Source organism: Protopterus annectens, chromosome 11.part0 (genome assembly GCF_019279795.1).
Source record: "Protopterus annectens isolate FY-2018-M chromosome 11.part0, PAN1.0, whole genome shotgun sequence".
NCBI lineage: Eukaryota > Metazoa > Chordata > Ceratodontiformes > Protopteridae > Protopterus > Protopterus annectens.
Window position 1 is genome coordinate 148426519 of NC_056745.1, and position 21949 is coordinate 148448467.

The 21949-nt window shown below is 43.2% G+C and overlaps 1 protein-coding gene across 1 annotated transcript in view; it reads left to right on the forward strand.

Annotated features, from left to right (window-relative positions):
- Window positions 1-21949, forward strand: part of AGBL3 (AGBL carboxypeptidase 3) — a 1419881-nt gene that overhangs the window by 1085372 nt on the left and 312560 nt on the right. The window contains exon 12 of the mRNA XM_044087180.1: window positions 19050-19067. Coding sequence (XP_043943115.1) covers window positions 19050-19067 — 18 coding nt within the window. The remainder of the gene's footprint in view (window positions 1-19049; window positions 19068-21949) is intronic.

The window sequence follows — 21949 nt, forward strand, 5'->3', positions numbered from 1 at the left end:
GCCAGACTACCTATGGACTCTATCTGTGCTGCAGCCACATGGGTTAACCCTCATACCTTTATCACTCATTACAGAGTAGATGTGGCCTCCTTGAACAGGGCTGCCTTTGGTTCCACTTTTCTGAAGAGTTTATTCTCTTGAACCACCCAAGAAAGAAGGTGCTGGGGATGCTGTTCCAACCAGCAAGAATGAAGGCGAGATAGGACAACATAACATAAAGAAGTTATGTACTCACCATAATGTTCCATGTTTGTTGTCCATCATCTCACCTTCATTCTTGCATCTCATCCTCCTCTGGTTTCTGCTTCCCTTCTGACCTCATTACTCATACGTTAAGGATTATTACCTTTACTTTTTGGGAGCTGTTTATCTATATACAGATATATATATATATATATATATATATATATATATATATATATATATATATATATTATATATACATACACGTATCTACACATACATACACACATACATATATGTTTTTCGTAATCCGCAAACAAGATCTGGGTATTCCGTATGCATTATGGGATAGGGTATAGCCTCGAGCCAGTGGAAGCTTTCAAGCTTTAGTATTAGGCCGGGTCAGAACTGATACTCTGTTGCGAACCCAACCAGCAAGAATGAAGGCAAGAAGGACAACAAACATGGAAAAATTATGGTGACTACATAACTTCTTTTTTTTTTTCCTGTATCTGCGTGAACCTTTCTATCTGTATTATTTTTAATATTTCCTGATTGAAACTCTGGTGTTTATTGTAAATAGATATTTAGTATTTTCATGTTCTTTTACTATTTTTTATTAAATATATTTAATCTTTTCACTGTGGCTGCTCTTTAACAGAATATTTAACCTTTGAGAGTACTAATATTTATTTGGTGACACTGTGGCCGCTCCTGAAAGCCTTGCATTTGGTCAAAATACTACCATTTGTATAAGTGTTAATTTTACTAAGTATAATTGGATACCCTGGTAAGAGCCTTTGAGTGTTCTGGTGGCAGTATCTACCTTATATTCTGGGCAGAGAGGGCATAGCTGGTAAATCTGTGCCAGCCTTTCCCAGGTAGCTGTGTGTGTGTGTGTGTGTGTGTGTGTGTGTGTGTGTGTGTGTGCACATGCATGTCTGTGCATGTGTGTGTACGAGTGCGTGCAGGTGTGTGCGCGTGTCTGTGTGCATGTGTGTGAAAATCAAATCTCAAACAGCATGTGTGTTGGCTACTTGGAGCAGGGACACATTGCACTGGTTTCACAGCGAGGGTGAGAACTTGGCTTGGAACATTCGGCTGCGGACTCAACTCTACAGCTGGGGAGTCTTATTTGGGGCATGGAGGGAGAGAGGGAAACCCAGCCCCAGGATGGATGTGTATTCCCTGTGTGCTCATAAGGGAAATTGTGCTTGGTGCAGAGAGTTGCATCTGGAAATACTGTGTGTATTTTATTCCAAGTGAATGTCCCTCACTGGTGTCAGTGGTGAGGATTGAGGCTCCTTGATTACTGTCCCAGAGCAGGGATGCCATACTGGACATGAAATATTATGAGTAATAATGAAAGAATGAAATACAAGTGAAAAAGTAAAGGAAATTATGTATGTCAGTGTATAGTCACAATAAAGTAAAAATACTTGTAAATGGCTAGTTAAGCCAAAAGGTGCATATGAAGATTAGTATAAGACAGGGATGTCCAATGAGTTGTATACTTTTTTGCATTAGGTATGAATGTGATATTTGAAATAAGTTACAAAATGAAGGAGGTGGGGTACATCACACCTGAAGGGTTAAGAATTCCAGTTCTGTTAACATATGCATATTACATTGTAATAATGGCAAAAACAAAATTTTGGTAAAAAAGAGCCAGAAACTCTCGAGCTAAGGTTACCATAGTGCCTCTCTTCCCTTCTCTTCAGATCGAGTTTGCCTATAGAAAGCAAAAAGCAGAAGCTGTGTCTGAGCAACTGCCCTACTACTGAACCAGAAGTAGTTCCAGACCACCAGGAGCCTTTGGAGGGGGTAGAGGGTGGGATGTCAAGAATGAATGAATATCGACAACACAGATGGAACGTTATGGTAAGAACATAATTTCTTTATCTGATGTTGTCAGTCTTCATTCATTCATGACAGTTGGGACAGAGTACCTAGCTACTTTGTCATGGGAGGCCCTATGGAAGCATATTCCTGAGCACCATAGAACCAAAGGATGCTCTTCCCCTGGAGACCATATCCAATCTGTAATGAGTGATACGTAGCTTCTGCGCAAATGTCATCCATGGAGGCTCTAGAATGAAAGGCCACCAAAGTGGAAACTGACCTGGTAGAGTCAGCCTTGACTTTAGTTAATAAGACTCATTTTATTTTGATGAAAATCAAAGGTGATAAAATCTCTCAACCATTTCAACAAAGTGACTTTGGAAACTGGTCTGCATAGTCAAGAACCTGAAAAGGACAGGAACAGTTCTGATTTTCTGAAGGATTTCGTTCTGTCCAAATAAAAATGCAATTGTCTGTAAATCCAGCAAATGCAAACAATATTCTCCTTTGTTTGAAAAATTTGGGAAGAAAACTGGCAGGTCAGTGGATTGGTTAATATTGGAGTCTGAGACAACTTTGGGTAGAAAGGAGGGGTTAGTCCTAAGTGATACTCTCTGTTTATGAAAAATGATGTAGGGGCGTTTTACACACAAGGCCTGCAATTGTGATATTCTCCTGGCTGAAGTGATGGCTACCAGGAATAAGGTCTTCCAAGATGAATATTTTATATCACAGGTGGCTGTTGGCTCAAAGGGCTGACAAATCAAAGTTTGTGAGACTAACGTCAATTTCCAAGGTTCAATGGGCTCTTCTAAAGGTGGCATTAAATGCATAACTCCCTTTAGGAAGGTTTTTTTTTTTGCAGAGGCGGTGAGATACTTGGGGAAAAAATCATCAAAGCCATTATGGAAATTTGAAATAGCCACCAAATGAACTCTAATAGTAGAAACTGAAGCCCCTGATTTGAGTAAAGTTGACAAATATTCTGACACCTTATTAATTGAGGCTGAAAAGGGGTCTAGGTCTTCTCCTTGAGACCAGATCACAAATCTGTTCCATTTACAAAGATAGTTTCCTGGTGGACGGTTTATGGGAAGCCAGAAGTATCTTTTGTACTGGGGAAGATAGATTATTTTGCCTGGAAGTTACCAGAAGTGGAGATACCAAATGGTCAGCTTGAGAGTTAGTAGATTGGGATGGACCAGCCCCTATGGATGAGACAGGAGTCCCGGAGTTGGGTCCAGAGTCCATGGACGGTGAACTAAGTGAGGCCAAAGAAAGGGGAAACCAGACTTGATGGGGCCAATAGGGTGCAATGAGGGATCACTTTGCATGTTAAGTTGTCTATCTCGCCTTCATTCTTGCTGGATGGGTTCGGAGCTGACCTCGGCTCCGACTCGGCCACTCTAAAAGCTCGAGAGTTGGTTCCACCGGCTCGAGGCTCCCCTTATATCCCACAATGCTAGGCGAGAGTTACCCCAGATCTCGTTTGCCGCTACAGCTTCGAGGTTGGTTTTCTACCAGTTCTTGGTAAGTGACTTTTTCTTGTGGTAATTAGTCTTTCAAAACCCCTTTAATTTTAATATATTTACTTAATTCCCTTAGTTTAGGAAAATTTTTATCCCCTTCTAAAAAATTTCCGTTTTTTTCCCTCAAGAACCTTAGGTTCTTCCCTTGGGCCTACAGGCCTTTTCTCTTCCCTAGTGGAGTGTGTGTGTATTATTTTATTTTAAAATCCTAGTTACTGGTTTTATTATAATTTAACTTGACAGGGTGTAACTAGTGTGTTTGTGTGTGTGTTTGTGTACACCTGTTTAAAAATGTCTAAAGAAGCAAAGGTCTCCGGATTCAAGAAGTGTGATGCGTGCTGTCAGAAAATGTCTCTGACAGACGCTCACACTTCTTGTGTCTACTGTCTGGGGCCTTTGCACCTGCAGGACTCCTGTGCTGTGTGCCATGGCTTCAGCCAGGGTCCTGCAGGAAAGAAAAAATAAATTAATACTAAGAGGCTTACTCAAGCCAGGGGATTCCCTATCTGTTTCAACAGGGAAGCCCTCTAAGGCTACTACTGAGCCGAGACCTAAGGTTTCTCAACCTCTGCCTTCATCGGCTCCGGCTGGAGCCGATAAGTCTCAGTCCACAGTTTCTGTGGCTCCCTCGGCTCCGACCGGAGCCGAGGTAATAGAAGTTCCCGTGTCGGCTCCGACCAGACCTTTGGAGCCGACAACTAGAAAGAGGTCAAGGTCACCATCTCTTGGCTCCATTCATTCGGCTCCAGGATCTCCCCTGCTGTCTGAACGGAGCCAAAGATCTCACTCCTCTAGGTCATCGAGGCTGTCGGATCATGACCTTCAGAGGGTAGTGAGTCGACTTCTTAAGTCCGAGGCACTGGCCCAGATGCTTCAGAGCCCGACTCATCAGTCGATGCCTGCCCCGGTCCAGCAACATATTCCTCCTTCGACTCTTTTGAGCTCGGAGCCGGGTCGCGTCGGAACCGAGACTGTGATAGCGTCGGAGCCGATACAATTGTCTTCGGCTCCGTCGTCGGCTCCGTTTTCTTCCTTGGAAGAATCTCGGCGCCGGACTTCCCTCGTCGGCTCCGAGGGGGTGAGTGGCATCGGACCCTTGTCCGACCTCCCTCTCCCTCTCGGAGCTTCGGCGCTGGTGAGTTCGGCTCCGACATCGGCCTCGGAGCCATCACTGTCGGTGCCGAGGGGGGTTCTTAGCTTCTCGGAGCGGGGACCTCTGGCTCTGCCTGACAGGGGTGCATTCGAGGTCATGCGGAGTGTGTTAGAGCCTGGCTCTACTCCACAGTTGGCTCCGTCCGCCCCTCCCTCTATGGTGCCTCAGGCTAAGTCGACTCACTCCCTCATCCCGGACCGCTGAGAGCCAGCTCCTCAGGAACCCCCTGTGGGGATTTCATCCTCTTCCGAGGCCTCTCCTGATTTGGCAGAAGAGCCCCCTCGGAAGAGGAAGTGTAAGAGGAAACACATTGACTCACCTGAGTCCATCACGTCAGACACAGATTTGGATGATTCTGAGGGTTCCCCGTTCCCCTTCTGAAGATGTCTCATTTGCAGACATTCTGGAGATCCTGAAACAGAGGGAAATTGGCCAGCCCTCAACCCTTCGGAGGACGAATCTGTGTATCTTGAGGCGTTGGCTCTCGTCCTTCCACCTCCTGGGTGTCCCCCTTGACCCCCTCATGCAGGTGGTTTCTAAGAAGGCATGGACGGCTCCTGATTCAGTGGACCCCACTCCCAGGAGACCCTCCAAGTTCATAACAGCTCCAGCAGACAAACAGTTTTTAACAAAAGGAGTTTCTGTGGATGCTATGGTGGTAGCTGCTGCCACTAAGAAGGAGCTAGCTGATCCTTCAGTACCTGTCCATCCACCTAACAAGGAATCTAGGTCCATGGATAGGTGCGGAAGCGGATGTTCTCGTCAGCGACATTTACCATGCGTTAAGCTGAACTACCTATGCCATTTTACTCGTCTTCAAAGGGACTTGATCAAGGAAGCGAGTGAAATGTTAAAGGACCCTACAGCTGCGGGTTTCCAAGATAAGATGAACACGCAGCTGGCTACCCTTAATTCCATAACCAACTCCTCCATGCGCCTTCTTTCTTACGCGGCTGATGGAGCGAGCAGAGCCGCAGGGACAGGTGTGGCCTTACGTAGGCATGCCTGGATGCGGCTATGCAATTTTGCGGATCCCTTCAAGACGTCTTTCACGAACTCCCCGTTTGATGGATCATCCCTCTTTGGTCCTCAAGTGAAAGAAACCTTGACTAGGTGCGAGACTGATGGCAAGACCCTTTCTGCCGTCGGAGTCCGTTTTTCTACTCCTTCCAGGCCTTACCCCAAAGGCCAGAAAGGTGGAAAGATGTGGTTCCGTAAACAATCTCAAGGGACTTTGCCTGACGCACAGAGTCGTTTTCCCGCCAGAGGCAGAGGCGGGAATAACAATGGTAGACGTCGCCCTAGGGGCAGGGGGGGTCCGCAGAACCAGGGCAATCGGGAAGCCTTCCCTGACAAGCCCTTTCAGCATCCCTGAGGTGTTGCCCGACTGCCCATCTTCGGAGGCAGTCGGGGGAAGATTGTCACTGTACCCAGAAGCCTGGCTATCCCTGACTCAAGACAAATGGGTACAGTCCATCATTTTCCGAAGGCTATTCTATCCCCTTTCTTCGCTTTCCAAATCAGTCAAAAAAATCCCTTCCAGATGTTCCACCCGCTCAAAGGGATCTAGCAGTTTTGGAGATTTCAAAACTGCTTGCAAAAAGAGCAATTCAGCCAGTTCCAGCAGACCAGCAAGGATCCGGAATCTACTCAAGGTTCTTTTAGTTCCAAAGAAAACAGGGACTGGAGACCAATTTTGGATCTCAGTGTCTTGAACAAATCAGTCAAGAAAACAAGATTTTGGATGGTCACGCTGCAATCCATCCTTCCCCTTTTGGGCAAAGGAAACTGGATGTGCTCTATAGACCTTCGGGATGCGTACTATCACATAAAGATGAACAGACGCTCCAGAAGATTCCTCCGCTTCAGGCTGGGAACCAGTCATTTTCAGTTCAGGGCCCTGCCTTTTGGTCTCACCACTGCCCCCCGGGTGTTTACCAAATGCATGGCAGTGGTAGCTTCTCACCTGAGACGACAAGGATTCCAGGTGTTTCCATATTTGGACGACTGGCTCCTCACAGCTCCCACCAAGCATCTCCTTCTGATGGCCAGAGATTACACTTTTCGCGTTTGTCAAAAGCTGGGTATTTCAATAAATTGCGAAAAGTCTGTTTTGTCGCCTTGTCGTACTATTACCTACATAGGCGCAAATCTAGATACAATAAACATGTCTGCAAGACTAACACATCAGAGAATAACAGACATTCACAAATTGGTATCACTCCTTTTCAACAACAGAATCAAAGCCAGGTTAGTTCTAAAGGTGTTGGGAATTATGGCAGCGGCCATACCTCTGCTTCCATTAGCCAGATACCACATGCGGATCCTTCAATGGATGCTCTTTACTCAATGGTCATACCAGGAACTTCCAATGTCTCACACCATTATGATCACGCAAGCATGCAAAAAGCATCTCATGTGGTGGATGTCTTCCCCTCAGCTCTTGTCGGGAAGACCCTTTGTTCCACCTCCTCCGGTTGCTACTCTGACAACAGATGCCTCCCTGATCGGGTGGGGGGGCATTATCAGGGCAGGACGGTCCAGGGCACATGGCAACCAAACGAATGCCACTTGCACATAAATGTTCTGGAGATGAGAGCAGTGCTTTTAGCATTGCAAGCCCTTCAAGACTCTCTTCCCTTGGGAACGATTGCAATCCAGACAGACAATATGTCTGTAGTGTGGTACATCAACAAACAAGGCGGAACCAGATCATACCCCCTGTGTCGAGAAGCACTCAGACTGTGGCAATGGGCGATTTCTTCTCAGCGGTTTCTGATAGCAACGCACATCCCCGGGAAGTCCAATCAAATTGCGGACAAGTTGAGCAGAGCTATACTCATGCCTCACGAGTGGTCTCTGAAAGACTCTGTAGTGAGAGAAATTTTTCTCAAGTGGGGTCAGCCTTGCTGCGATCTTTTGGTACTCCCCAAAACAGCAAGTGCAGAGAATATTTCACTCTATTCCCTTTACCAGGCCAACCCAGCAGAGACGCTCTAGTCCAAGTTTGGCCCGGGACTTCTGTATGCATTTCCTCCTTTCCCACTGATCTCTCAAGTAATACAGAAAGCTATCGCTCAGAAGGCCTCATTGATCCTCATTGCTCCTTACTGGCCTCGACAAGTGTGGTTCCCCTTTCTACATCGTTTTCTCTTGAGCGACCGTGGAATCTGGACCTAGTTCCAGATCTTTTGATCCATCAGTCGGGTCAGTTTCATCGCTCCTCCCTCTCTGAACCTCACTGCTTGGTTCCTCCAGTTCCAACCTTAGCCAGGCTTCCTCAATTATCTCACTCTGTTAGAGATATTTTGATAGCTTCCCATAAATCTTCCACTCGAAAGATTTATTTGAGTAAGTGGAAACGCTTCACATATTGGGCTCAAGGAAAGGACATAGATCCTTTCACTGCTTCCATCCAATTAGTCCTTGATTTTCTAGCTGAACTCTTCCATGCAGGTTCATCTCCCTCTACACTTAAAGTTCAATTGGCAGCTATTTCTAATTTTCATGTGGGTATTTCTGAATTTGCCCTAATGTCCCACAAGCTCTGCAAAGCCGAAAGGAGTTTTTCTTCTCAGACCTCCTATAAGAAATCCTCCTTCTCCTTGGGACCTAAATTTAGTTCTTGCTTCTTTGATTCTTCCCCCTTTCGAACCTGCAGTCTCCTGTTCTTTAAAATTATTATCATGGAAAACTCTTTTTCTGGTAGCTATTACATCAGCTAGAAGAGTTTCAGAGCTTCAAGCACTCAGCTGTCGTCCTCCTTATCTTTTGTTTCATAAGGACAGAGTATCCTTACGAACTAACCCGTCCTTTTTGCCTAAAGTGGTCTCGACGTCAAATCTAAATCAAAGCATTGATCTACCTGTCTTTTTTCCAGAATACTCCAATAGGTCTGAACAAAAATTACACTGCCTGGATGTTCACCGTCAATTGAGGTACTACTTGGATAGAACTAAACAGTTCAGAAAATCTGATCAGCTGTTTGTCTCCTATCACGGGAGAGCAGAAAGGGACTTTCAGTTTCAAAGGTATCATTATCCAGATGGCTAACATCTTTGATTTCCCTTGTATATGAAATTAGACATCAAAAGCTGCCTGATAAACCTAAGGCTCATTCCACCAGAGCTTTGGCTACTTCTTTAGCCTTCCAAGACAGACTGCCTATCGACACCATTTGTGCAGCGGCTACTTGGGCTACTCCTCACACTTTCATTTCTCATTATAAGTTGGATTTAGCTTCTAGGCATAGAGCTAACTTTGGTTCCACTGTTCTCAGGAGTCTGTTCCGTTAGGCCACCCGGGACAAGGTGCTAGGGACGCGGTCCCATCCAGCAAGAATGAAGGCGAGATAGACAACTTAACATATAGAAGTTATGTTCTTACCATAACGTTCCATGTTAGTTGTCTTCTTCTCGCCTTCTTCTTCCCCACCCTCCTTCCCCCTGGCCTGGACAGACCTAGAGGAGTTGTGATTGTGACCTCTCTTTCTACCACCTCTTTTCTTAGACATATGCTATTATGCATATTTCCTGGTTCAGGATGTAGGTCACCCTTCTTTCTTCCTGTTGTTAGAGGTGGACTCTGTTTTTACAGTCATTCTGTTATTATTATAAGCTGGGGTTAGCTTACAAATGAGATCTGAGGTAACTCTCGCCTAGCATTGTGGGATATAAGGGGAGCCTCAAGCCGGTGGAACCAACTCTCGAGCTTTTAGAGTGGCCGGGTCGGAGCCGAGGTCGGCTCCGAACCCATCCAGCAAGAAGAAGGCGAGAAGAAGACAACTAACATGGAACGTTATGGTAAGAACATAACTTCTATTTCTCAACCATTGCTTTTTCTTCAAGAACTGGGGTATTACAGTAAAGGGAGGAAAAGCATAAAGCAGACCCAGGGGCCAATCAAGCAAAAGAGCATCTCTCAGGGACTCCCCTTGAGGGGGATTAGGACAAAGTAGCTGCTGCATTTGTGGTTCGTGGGAGGTGCAAACAGATCACAGCAAGGCTGACCCTGTCGAGGAAAGATCTCTGTTGCTACTATGGAATTGAGAGACCATGCATGAGGCAAGAGAATGCATCTGCTCAGTTTGTCCACAATTATGTTGGAGGTCCCAGGAATGTGCATTGCTATCAGAAAGTGGTTGGAGGTGATCACCCATTGCCATACTCTCATGGCTTCCCAACATAATTGATAGGATCTGGTTCTTCCCTGTTTGTTGATGTACCAGACGATGGACATGTTGTCTGGATAACAACTGTCCTCAACTAAAGGGCAGATTGGAATGCTTCCAATGCTAGAAGCACCACCCTCAGTTCTTTGATGTTGGTATGCAAATTGGCCTGTAAGGGGGACCAAGTGCCTTGGATGTTTTTTCCCTGAGAATGCCTCCCCACCCCACCCAACCCTATCAGGGATACATCCATGGTCACTATGGCCTTGGGCTGAGAGGAGGAAAAAAGGCGACTCCATAACTCCTTTTCTAACTTCATCCACGAGTTCAGATCCTGCTTGCATCGATTTGTTATGCGGATTGAATAAGACATGGGGTGAGAAGGAGACCAATGTGACACTAGGAGCCATTGAAGCAGCCTTATGTGGAATCTCGCCAGGGGAACTTGCAGTTGTAAGACTAAGCGAGGTGGGACTATGTCTTGAGAAAGTATCGCTTATAGCTGTGACCTTAACCTTTGTAATCTGTGAAGAGGTAGAGCAACCAGACAGGATCTCATGTTGAATGTTGCTCCAATTAACTCTAAGTTTTGAGTGGGTGCCAGATTGTACTTTTTGTTGTTCATTGAAATGCCCAAGAGCTCTGCCAGTTGCAGAGTGTAGTATAAGGCATGAAGCAGTAGATGCCTGGTGGGGGCAGTGAGGAGCCAATCATCTAAATATGGAAACACCTGGAATCCTTGCAGTCTCAGATGAGCTGCTTACCACTGCCATGCATTTGGTGAATACCCTGGGGCTGTGGTGTGATCAAAGGACAGTGTGCAAAATTGGTAATGACTGCCTCACAGCCGTAAGTGGCGGTATTTCATGGAGTGCTTGTCCATTTTTATTTGGTAATACGCATCCTAAAGATCTATAGTGCACATCCAATTGTCTTTCTCAAGAAAAGGAAGGATAGACTGAACCGTGACCATCTGGAATTTTGTCTATTTGACAAACTTGTTTAAGATACTGAGGTCTAGAATCTGCCTCCAGTCCCCTGTCTTTTTTGGCACTAAAAAGAATCTTGAGTAAAATCTGGGTCATACTTGATAGGTGGGACTGTTTGGATGACTCTCTTTTTGAGCAGCATTTGAATTTCTTTAGATGCTGCGTCCCTCTGACTGGGTGGAATGTCAGGATTTGCCTTTGCGGCCTTGGATAAAGATCAAAGGGGATATGGTAACCTCTGGTAATTATTGTCTGCACCCAAGAATCTGATGTTATTGAATGCCAGGCCAAGTGCTGCAGAGAAAACCTTCCCCCGACTGCTTACAGAGGTAAGCAATCGGGCCACTCCTCAGGAGTGCTGATCAGGTTCCCAGAGAGAGAATCTCTGGAACCCTGGATACATCATAGGCCCCCCTCTGCCATGGGAGGGGTGTCTTCCTGATGAGTTCCCCACTGTGCCCCAGGAAGAAAACTTGCCACGTGTGTCCCAGAAAGGCCCTTGGGACTTCCTGAACCACATCTTCCCACTACTCTGATTCCTGGAATAGGGTCGTTGAGGAGTGGAAAAATGTACACCCACAGCAGAAGGGGTCTTTCCATCCTTTTCACATCTGGCTAATGTGTCTTTAACTTTTGGGCCAAACAACGAGGAAGCATCAGTGGGAGCATTGATGAAAGACTTTAAAAGGTAGGTGACTTCACACAAGTGGATCCAGTCTTGACGTCTGCACTCGCTGCTCTGGCCACCCCATCGGTTGTATGTGCAATCAACCGCATGGAGGAGTTAAAGATAGATTCTAGGATCACAAGTTGGGAGGCAACCTTGTCACGTACCTCATCAGACACTGCTCCTGCTAGGGTTCCTGAGAGTTCAGTGATCAGGTCCCTTTGAAGGATGGGTAAAATATGCCAAATAATTCAATGACCAAATGGCTAAGATCATTGAAGCATAAACCCGCTTCCCTAATCTGTTCAACATCCGAGACTCTCTGTTTGGAGGATGGACAGTAGGACTGTCCTCTGTGAGTTCTTTCTTTGTGGCCGCCACCACCATAGCATCTACCGCTAAACCCTTGGACCAGTGGGATTGATCCTCTGGGGTGGAGAGTATTTTGTCACATCTTCAGGGGATTGGCTCTACAGTGTCAGGGGCCTTTCTAGCATGCTGTATGATGAGCTTGACTAACTCATCTGCGGGCGGGGTCACCCAGGAAGTAGAAGGTTGGGCACGGAAACCTTGCAAGAAAACAGATTCCTTGGAGGAAGGGTTGGTGGGCTTCCAGTCACCCCTCTGCTTTAAGATTTCTAGGATGTCTCCAAAGGAGACATCTTCAGGGGGTCACCGTGGGGACCCTTCCCCTTCATTGAAGTCTGTATCCTCTATGAGAGATTCTTCCAGAGAATCAACGTGCTTCCTCTTGCACGATCTCTTACAGGGTGGCTCATCAGGGAGGAGGTCTGAAGAGGACTCTCAAGAGAGGGTACCCTGCAGTAAGGTGCCTTGCTACTCCTGTGCCTGCTGCCCCAATGTAGCAGACTGTGACAGCTGCGAACCAGAGTTCACATAAATATGACATCCCCACGTCCATCCCCACGTCTAGGGAGCTAACTGTGAACCTGCTGAGGTGAGTGCTGTCTCCATAATCTGAAAGCAGGCCCACCTGAAGAGGGATGGGAACCCAGAATCAAGAAAGATGACCTCAGAACCAGGTTCACACCCTATGCTCCAATGAGCCTGCCCCCAGAGAAGGAGCCATGAGAGGACTCAGAACTGTCAAAGCAACCGGAACCGTAGACAGTGCTGTGGAAAAATTCAGTGCTGTACTAGGGATTCTGGATCCGGCAGCCAAGTGACGGTCTCATGGGTGGGTTGCCTCTGACTGAGTGGTTTCTGGCACTATGGCGAGATCCACCACCAGTATAGAAGACGTTGGCACCAGGAGAGGAGCTGGCATTGATTCCAAATCGTGTGAGGAGGTCAAAGGAGGAAATTAAGTTGGAGTCTATGGAGAAAAAAACTCGGCCCCGGATGGGAGGGAGGTTCTAGATGGTAGTGGAATACCTCTGGCTGCCAAGGCTGATCCACCAGTCTAACTACATCAACTTCCGAAAGGTTCCTGGTGGAACAAATAGACATCTCCGAGGGAGATTCTGGCCGATCATTAAATGGACTGAGCTGCTGACCAGCAAAGGGGCAATTAGATGGGGAATATAGAGTCCTGGGTATGGGTTCAACCTTCAGCACCATACCAAAAACTTGTGTTGGGGTAGAAGTGGCCAGTTTTACAGGGGAAACTATTATTGGTGCTGAGAGGGTCTGAGTTACCGTGGAAGGGGGTCAGTACAGTGGCAACTTTACTCGGTTCCATAGAAATAGATGGCATCATGGAAGGGGTCATAGACTTCAGTGCTGAGAAGTTATCGGTGCCAATTTCAATTATTTAGGCTTCGGTTGCACGGAAACCTGGCCTTTGGGCAATTTTAGTTCATGAGACTGAGGAGAAGCAGGGAACAAGTGGCTCCTCTTTGCTTCCTTTTTTAGGAGGTTTTGACACCTCCACCTCAGGCAAAGCCTCCATTAAGGAGGTTTTTAACAACCCCTTTAAGATCAAATTGTTTTTACACTCTGCCAGGGTCCGGGCACTAAACCCTTTACAGAGCTCTCACGGGGGCTGGATTTGTAAGTGCGGCACTCCCAAATATTACACGCAATAAAGATGCCCATCGGAGTTGGGCATCTTCCTACCACATTTGTCAGTGTTTAAATCCTGTGGTACCTTTTTTGTCAGCAGTTATCAGATAAATCACAGCGATGAACAGCTGTTCATGTGATCACACGAATAACACACCCAATAACAGGGGGGAAAAAACAGCAAGTGAAAGTTTTTTTTTGTTAGTATACCAGCAATCACAGCACAAGAATTACCCAGAAGGGTAAAGAGAAGAAAGGGGAAAGAATACAAACATTGGTATTTCAGTTACCAGAGGTAAGAGGGAAGGGAGGGGCCTATACCAACTATGGTAAGGAAGAAATACCAAATGGATAAAAAAGATAGATAAAAAAGCATTCACACACTAATTTAGTAATATAAAATAAAGTGACTAAGAAATATGAAGAGGGGAGCTGTAAAGGAGAAAAAATATTGAGAAATGTATAGAAATAGAAAACAGCTTGAGAGCATGGCCTGATGTCTCTTGAAACTCTAAACAGCAAATGAGATCTGAAGGGAAGGGAAGAGAGGCACTATGGATAACCTTAGCTTGAGAGGTTCTGGCTGGCGCGAGCTTGTTACAATGGCTGAGTCAGTTCCAAGGATGGAACTGGGACCCAACTGTCAAGAATGAATGAATGATCGACAACACAGATGGAACGTTATGGTAGGAACATAGCTTTCTTTTTACACCCTTGCTACAGTACAAAGCTGTAGTTATGCCAAAACACAGCACTTCACCAAAAAACATGCAGTTGCTTTGCTTTATTTATGCGTAACATGACCTTTTTTGCCCTTATTATGTTTGTTTTGGTCATTTAATCTCTTTTCATGCCCATTGTACTTTTCTTGTACTCATTTTACTCTACATGCCCATTTTGCCTTAAACATACTAGTTTCACCCTTAAACATGCCTGTTTTACTTTTCTGTTACTTGTTTCATCAAACACCTTTACTTTAAACATTTCCCTTGGTTAAATAAGCCTTTTGTGCCTCCTGCTTGTTTAATAATGTGTTTTGTGCCCTTGTAATGCCCCGTTTTGTCCTTTTTATGAAACAAGTTGTTTGTGCATATTCTCATTACCTTTGCTTCTTTTCTGGCTCTTTTTCATGCTAATTTCTCTTACTTTACCTTCACTGTCATCTCAGCAACTCATGGCTCCAAATCTTATTCTCTGCGATCCCACTTCTGACACCATGTCACTCTCCTACTTTGGACACAGTAGAAGAGTCTTCGTGGGTTCTGTTCAAGCAGCTTTATTTTATACAAACACACGATGATAGAAATTTACTGACTTTAACTTAAGTAACTTGTATACAAATTAACTGCAGTAATCATACATGCTTACTCCCTGGCTGCACTCTCAAAATGGCACTAGGAACGGCACGTGCTTGACATTTATACTTGCACGCTTAGCCTTTGTTGTACTTCTTAAAGATACAGCACATAGACATACTCTCTGATCTACCAGTTAATAGTGGGGTAATTAAAGTAGCCCATGAATATGGTATTAGGTTGGATGGTGAGTGTTTCCAATAAGTTTAAATGCATGCTGTGGGTTTCCTAGGTTATAGGGGGGACCTATAACTTGGAAGGAAGTGATTTTGATTTTGCCTGTGGTGATTTGAATGAGGAGAAGCTCAAGTGAATTATCCTGTTTGAGCAGCCTTGAGGTGTATTCATTTTTGATGTAAACTGAGGCACCTCCACCTTTAGTCCCTGTCTGTATAGTAACTGATCTACATATGTGCAAGACATTATAGACTAACACTGCCGGTGTGCTGTCCACGGCTCTAAACCATGTCTCAGTGACCACACAGACTTCAGTATTCTCCAGGTTAGAAGAGCTTGTAGGGAGCAGAGTTTTTTTTGTTTAGACTCTTAGCATCGAGCAGTACCACCTTTAGATTTTCTTGTATTTGATTTGCTGTGTCAGAAGTACTTTCATTTTGGCTTTGCCTAAAAAGACACTGTGGGGGACAATGTTTTAGCTAATATTTGAAAGCCTAGAAGAGAGAGGTGCAGATCATCCCTGGCAAAGCAGGGTGGACTGTTGACCATCTCCTTCCATGCCAACAAATATTGCAGCCCCTTAGAATGACACCAAAAACTAAACCAGTTATTAAAGTCAGTCATCTTCTGTTAGTATTGTAGCATACCTCTCAACCTGGAAACATGAAAAATCTGGACAAGGCCCGTGAAAAATAGGTACAAAATTTTATGCTGATTAACGTAAAATTTGCATACATAATTACATAACCCCACCCATTCCAGTGGAATTGTGGGATACCAACTTTCAAATGCAAGCTGAAGAACAGAACCAAAATATAGCACCAGAGTCCCCCTGCAGCCATTCCATTGTGCCATTACCTGTCTATTTCAACCCATTTACCATAAACACTAATGTGTGCATACTGCTTTACTTTTACAATGATTATTTGGATTTTATTTTTACATTTTATAGCACAATGCACAAACACTAATAGATATCTGTTAAACAAAGCAGTACTCTCACAATGAAAATAGACCTGGCATTAAAACCTCTCCGCCCTTGAAACTCACATTCATTGAAACAGCATTGAAACCCACACCACATCCAAAGAAAATGCATCTGGCCAGTGGTGGATAAAGATTACCTTTGGGCTGTTTTCAAATCATAGGCCCCTTGCACACAAAACAACAAACATACATGCGTTCTTTGATGCACCTCCCTGACTATTTAATTATATTCCTTGTATAATGCAGCACACTTGTTAGACTTAAGTTTGAGCGCATTTTAAATTTACTGTTTAAACATTTTTCCAGCAGGCAATGAAACAAAATGCATGAACCAATAATGACAGAACTGCCCTATTGAGGACACTTACACAATATATATATATATATATATATATATATATATATATATATATATATATATATATATATATAATGACAGTAGTGTAAGCCAAAGGCATCTTGCAAGCTTCTTGCACTTATTTTCAATTTCAGTTTTTTCCTGAAAGACAGGAAGACTGAAACTTAAATGGTTATCATTTAGTGAATTAATTTCTCACTTCTCACCATAGCTCTCAACCTCTTAGCACAAAAAACCTGGACAAAGCCAATAATGGGGGAATACAGCCCCAAAATACGGACAGATTTACAATACTGATCTTATAAACTTAGAAAATTGCTAGAATAAAAGGTTTTGTGTTACCATTTATTTTTTGAAGAATGAGGTCTGAAATTCAAATGCCTGTCATTATTTTATGAATTAAACCCTTCAGTGATTTGCCACAAAAATCCTGAAAACCACAGATTTAATGAGGAACAGAACAAAAATATGAGGAATAAATTCAGAAGTGGTGGTGGCTAGAGAATTTAGGCTCTTTTTACCTGTACCCAAGGTACAGGGTTTGACCCTGAATACCTCTAGCCACCAGGTGTATTCTGTTGGGGGCATTTTCACACACGCACACAGACACACACACACCAAATAATTCAACTCACTCTCTATAAAGCAAGCATGTGGCTTAACAAATAATTCAACTCACTTGTGTGACTTAAACTCTGTTAATAACTAACAGAAAGCAACTCAGTCTGTGCAGCACCAGAAATCTCACTCTCTATAAAGCAAGCATGTGGCTTAACAAATAATTCAACTCACTCGTGCGGCTTAAACTCCATTAATAACTAACAGAAAGCAACACGGTCTGTGCAGCACCAGAAATCTCTGAGTAATTTAGAAAGCAACTCAGCAACCTCCATGCGGCTTAAAAATAACTGACTAACAGAAAGCAACTCAACCGCGGCTTAAACTCCGTGCAGCACCAGAAATCTCTAAGTAAACTCACTGTATGTGGCTTAAGCAACTCCGTCGCTGCAGCACCTATCTGTTCACAAATAAATAAATAACTTACTGCCTCTCATAAGGTCACAGAAATGTTCTCTGTTCTCCATGTAGAGGTCTGCAGCAGCAGCAGATCAAATAGCTGCAAATATGTACACATGAGCCCTTCATAGGTTCATAATTAGTACTAAGCTAACTGCCCTTGCGAGCCATTTTAAGTCTAGCCAATTAGCCCCTGTGAGACTCAAACTCTGCACACTGTGTTTGTCAGGCAAACATCTTAACCATTAGGCCACCCTCCCACTCAGCTCAATTCTGACAGGCTGATGGAGCTGATGTCATCGCACATGTGATGACGTTAGCTCAAAACCATAGAAAAAAATAAATTAAAAAAAATAGCTGGAAATAATCGGAAATGAAGGGGTGCCACTTGGGAATTGTGGCACCCCATTAATTAGACCCCAAAACTCAGTTAAAAACAAGTAATTCAGGATGGTTGGGAGATATGTTTTGTAGCATCATCCTTGGAGAAGGTAAAATGCTGCTCAATGCGAGGACCAGCCTGGGACACACATTCTGAGAGCTCCATGGTGTATCTCTTCATATAGTCTAGGGAGATACATTTCAGGTAATTTACACCCACATGGACTATGTCTGAGTCCAAGGACCTGAGTGCGTGTGTAATGTGGCAGATCCTAGCCCCTGATAAACAAGAGAACGTGACTTTCTCCTTATTCAGCCTGTTGAGAGGGACATCACTGTGTCTTACAGTGGAGTCTTCATTAACCAGAATGTTGGAGTCTGTGGTGGCTTGCCATATGGGCTTAGAAGTAGAGGCTCCATAAGATGTGACTGTATGTGTTGATGTGGGTGTAGTTTTAAAAGAGTACATTTAGGACTGCTGAGAGTTTTAGGTGTACTTCATCTAACGTGTCTTTGGGGTTTAGGAGGGTTACATTTAAGTACCTCAACATACATGAGTCTGTGTTTGCTTTGAACTGTGTGTGATGGGTGCAGTGTGTGTACTATTGATATCTTGACCGACATTAGAAGCTCTTTTATATGACAGCTTTGCCTCCAGTGACATTGCGTAAATACATCTCTCACATACCATGTCAGTTTGAGAATTAACTGGTTGTCAGTAAGCATGAAGCAATTTCAACATTGTTTGGAATACATTTGCAGCAGATGGTGAGATGCTGTCTGTAGGTAGGTTTTGTAATGCATTAAGAAGATGTAGCAGAATCCTAATACAAGTAAAGAGGAGGCAGTATCAAATGGACATTTTAGAAAGGTTGAGCTTTATCCATTTCTGCTTTCAGCATCTGACTGTGTCTGTACTATGTTGTATAATAGCTTTTGTTTCAGGTTGTTATAAAGCATGACACATCATACTTGAAAAAAATCCTTAGTTTAGGAACCTTACTATGTATTTGGCTGAGTTTCATCTCTTCTTTTGTAAAGGTGGTTATTTTTTTTGTCTTTTTTTATATGCCTACCACTAATAGTGAACAGGACACTTAAAATTTTGTGTGATTTTTAATAAAGACTAGCAGTTAGAGGAAATCTTCAAAAAGAACATTAAACTGTATTCACTTAACATGTTTTATTTTATACTTTTTCCACATGTCTGATTCAGACCCATGGCAAACTTTCGGTGAGTAAAATGTGTATTGCACGGATTTGTCCTGCATGCACTATGTTGGTATTGTGTGCATCAACTGTTTCTCATGGACTCTTACATGGAAGCAGGCAAATTACTTGTATATTTACTGTCTTATGCTTTAAAACAAAATATTTCATTCAACAATAAAAAAATTTAGGCCTTCAGTATATTTTCAGATAAAGATAAGAAAAGATAATATGCTTTTCAAAATGTTTTAGTAGTTGATATGAAAGAATACTGCCCAACTTTGAAAACGGGGCATGGATTTTTAAGAATCAAAAGCCTAAGAATATGCCAAGAAATGTGGCAAAATTACAGACCTTGATTTGTGTCTTAAGTTAGACACTCATTGAAGATTTTCTGGAGTAGTAAATACTGTTGTCTTAATTAATATTCTAAGGTCTAATATTATGTGGGTTCACCACTTCTGAGCTTACAAATTTTTCATTTTGTGTTTTTTAAACTCTTTGTCAGAAGTTATGCCTTTGCACTGTGATGTTTAACACCAGTAGTGCTGTGATGTTGCTAACCATTCCTTTTTTCAGAATGAGAAATTCATGACAGAGGTTGATCTCTTGGTCCACTTAGTGCCTTCATTCTTGTGAGATAGCTGCAGTGCCTTGTTAGCTAATATTCTTCTTCTGTCTGTTTTCAGTGAATTAATATCCCATGCATTCTTGAATTCCACTGCTCTTGATTAATCCACAGCTCCCCAGGAAATCTTTTCCATGCATCTATAACTTTAACTGTGTAGAAATGCTTCACAATGTCACCACGTAATTATCCTTCCTGTGTGCTGCATTTTCTTGAACATCACATTCCCTGAAACTCTGAAATATGCTCCCTATCAGGACATTGTTCTAAGGCACTAGTATATTTCTTTCGGGTCTATATCAGAACATCGAAGTTTTAAAACTTCGAATGTTCTAATATCGGCCCGTTTTGAGCAAACGCTAAAAATAGTGAAGCTGCAGAACACCGAATTCTTTCATAGGGAAAGAATTTGGTTGGCCGGTTCTGTGGCTTCACTATTTTCAGTGCTGTGGTGGAAATTTACAGGTCGGGTTCAGGTAAGTGTACGATTGTGTGGTTGTTAGGATTAGGGTGCACTTTAGGTGAGTTAGGGCGCGGGTTAGGTGAGTTAAGGTTAGGGCGCGGGTTAGGTGAGTTAAGGTTAGGGCGCAGGTGAGGTGAGTTAGGGCGCGGGTTAGGTGAATTAGGGTTGGGGCGAGTTAAGTGAGTGTGCGAAAGTGACGGACCTTAGGGTTAGGGTTTGGGTTAAGGTAAGTGGATAGATAGTAGTGTATGTATAGTTTAGTGTAAGGTTAGTTGTATAATTATAAGTGTATGTGTGTGGATTGATGTTTTTTTAGGTGTGCTTGTGTTGTGTGTATGTCATTCGGAATAGAAAATTTTTTCCCAAGGAAAGAATTTGCTGTTCTGAATGTTCGATATTATGTGGTTTAGATATTTTAGGTTCAATGAAATAACGTTCGCTTTTTTCATCTTTCGATAATGTGATATAAACGCTTTCTGTCATGCCGTCTGTTTTATCCCCCATGTTACGTTGTATATTCTCTGTTTGTTAAGGGATCATGTGTTGACCCTGTAACATTTTCCCTGACTTTGTCTACACACTTTCTGTAATTGGAGCATCCTGTTGAACGTAATGTGTACAGAGCTGCGCTCAGTACGGCAGCTACAACTTTACCAGCAGTCTGTACAGAGAAAAAGTATTGTGGTGGTGCTTCTCCCAGAAGGAATCCCACACTTTCCCATGTTCAGTTTTGTAATGAAATATCGTGTCTCCTGTTATCAAAATACAAAATGTTCAAGCCCCTCCAAAACAACCTAAAAACTTCATACCTCACAATAATACAGAAAGTATAGAATAATTGCTTTTGCAGGAAAGATGTACTCTCTTCACATCCAATGTAGCTTATGTCTCTCTCTGTCACACTCTGCATACTCATGCACACACACGCTTAAAGAAAATGGAAAATTGAAAGAAAGACTTGCATCTTCCCTTTCCTCTGACCCATGAAATATTGGAGATAACATCATAAAGCATGTACGACAATCAAGCATTTGGCATACTGAAGTGTCAACAGTATGAGCTTTTAGCTGTAAAGTACATCTCACTTAAGTGTCAGTGGTATATTACAGGGCATTGTCTAGTATTCCCTCATGTTCTCCTTGTTATCTTTTCAGATTTACTCACTTTTAGACAATCTACTACAATTAGGCCCGAGTCCTTTTCTGTTTCAGTTTCTGTCAGTGAATCACCCCAATAGAAATATCTTTCCATTTTTCTTTTGTGTTACCTACAAAACTAATCAGTTCATATAGATTTGCTTAGTTTTGTGTAGCCTTTGTGTATTGTTTCATTACTGAATGTTACAGACCTTTGCGCCTCATCATACAGATATGATGTTTCCTTTATTCCCTCTACAGTACCCCTTAAATACTACAGAAGAGGATTCATGCTGTCCTCATGTATTTAGCATTTAAGATGGCCAGTTGAGTGACCTACCCACAGAGTGCACAGGGCCTCTTCCTTTTAGCATGAAATGATCAGTTTAATAATGTTTTTTTTTTTTGCATGCATTTTGCCTTAGTGATTGGTCATTTGTAAGTTGGGTAACTAACCAATTTAAATGCCTAAAGCTTTAAGTGCATAACTGACCTTGTTTTGGAAACTGAAGATCGTATATCACTTTATTGTTTAATATGGTATCTAATCTAGATTATTGAAAACTATTTTTTTTTTTCAAAATAACGTTTGTACTGCTTTCACTTGCACAGCCATGAGTTTTCATGCTAGCTGTGCTTTGTGTACAGCTGTTTTTTAAGACTTCTTGCTAATTGTCTCA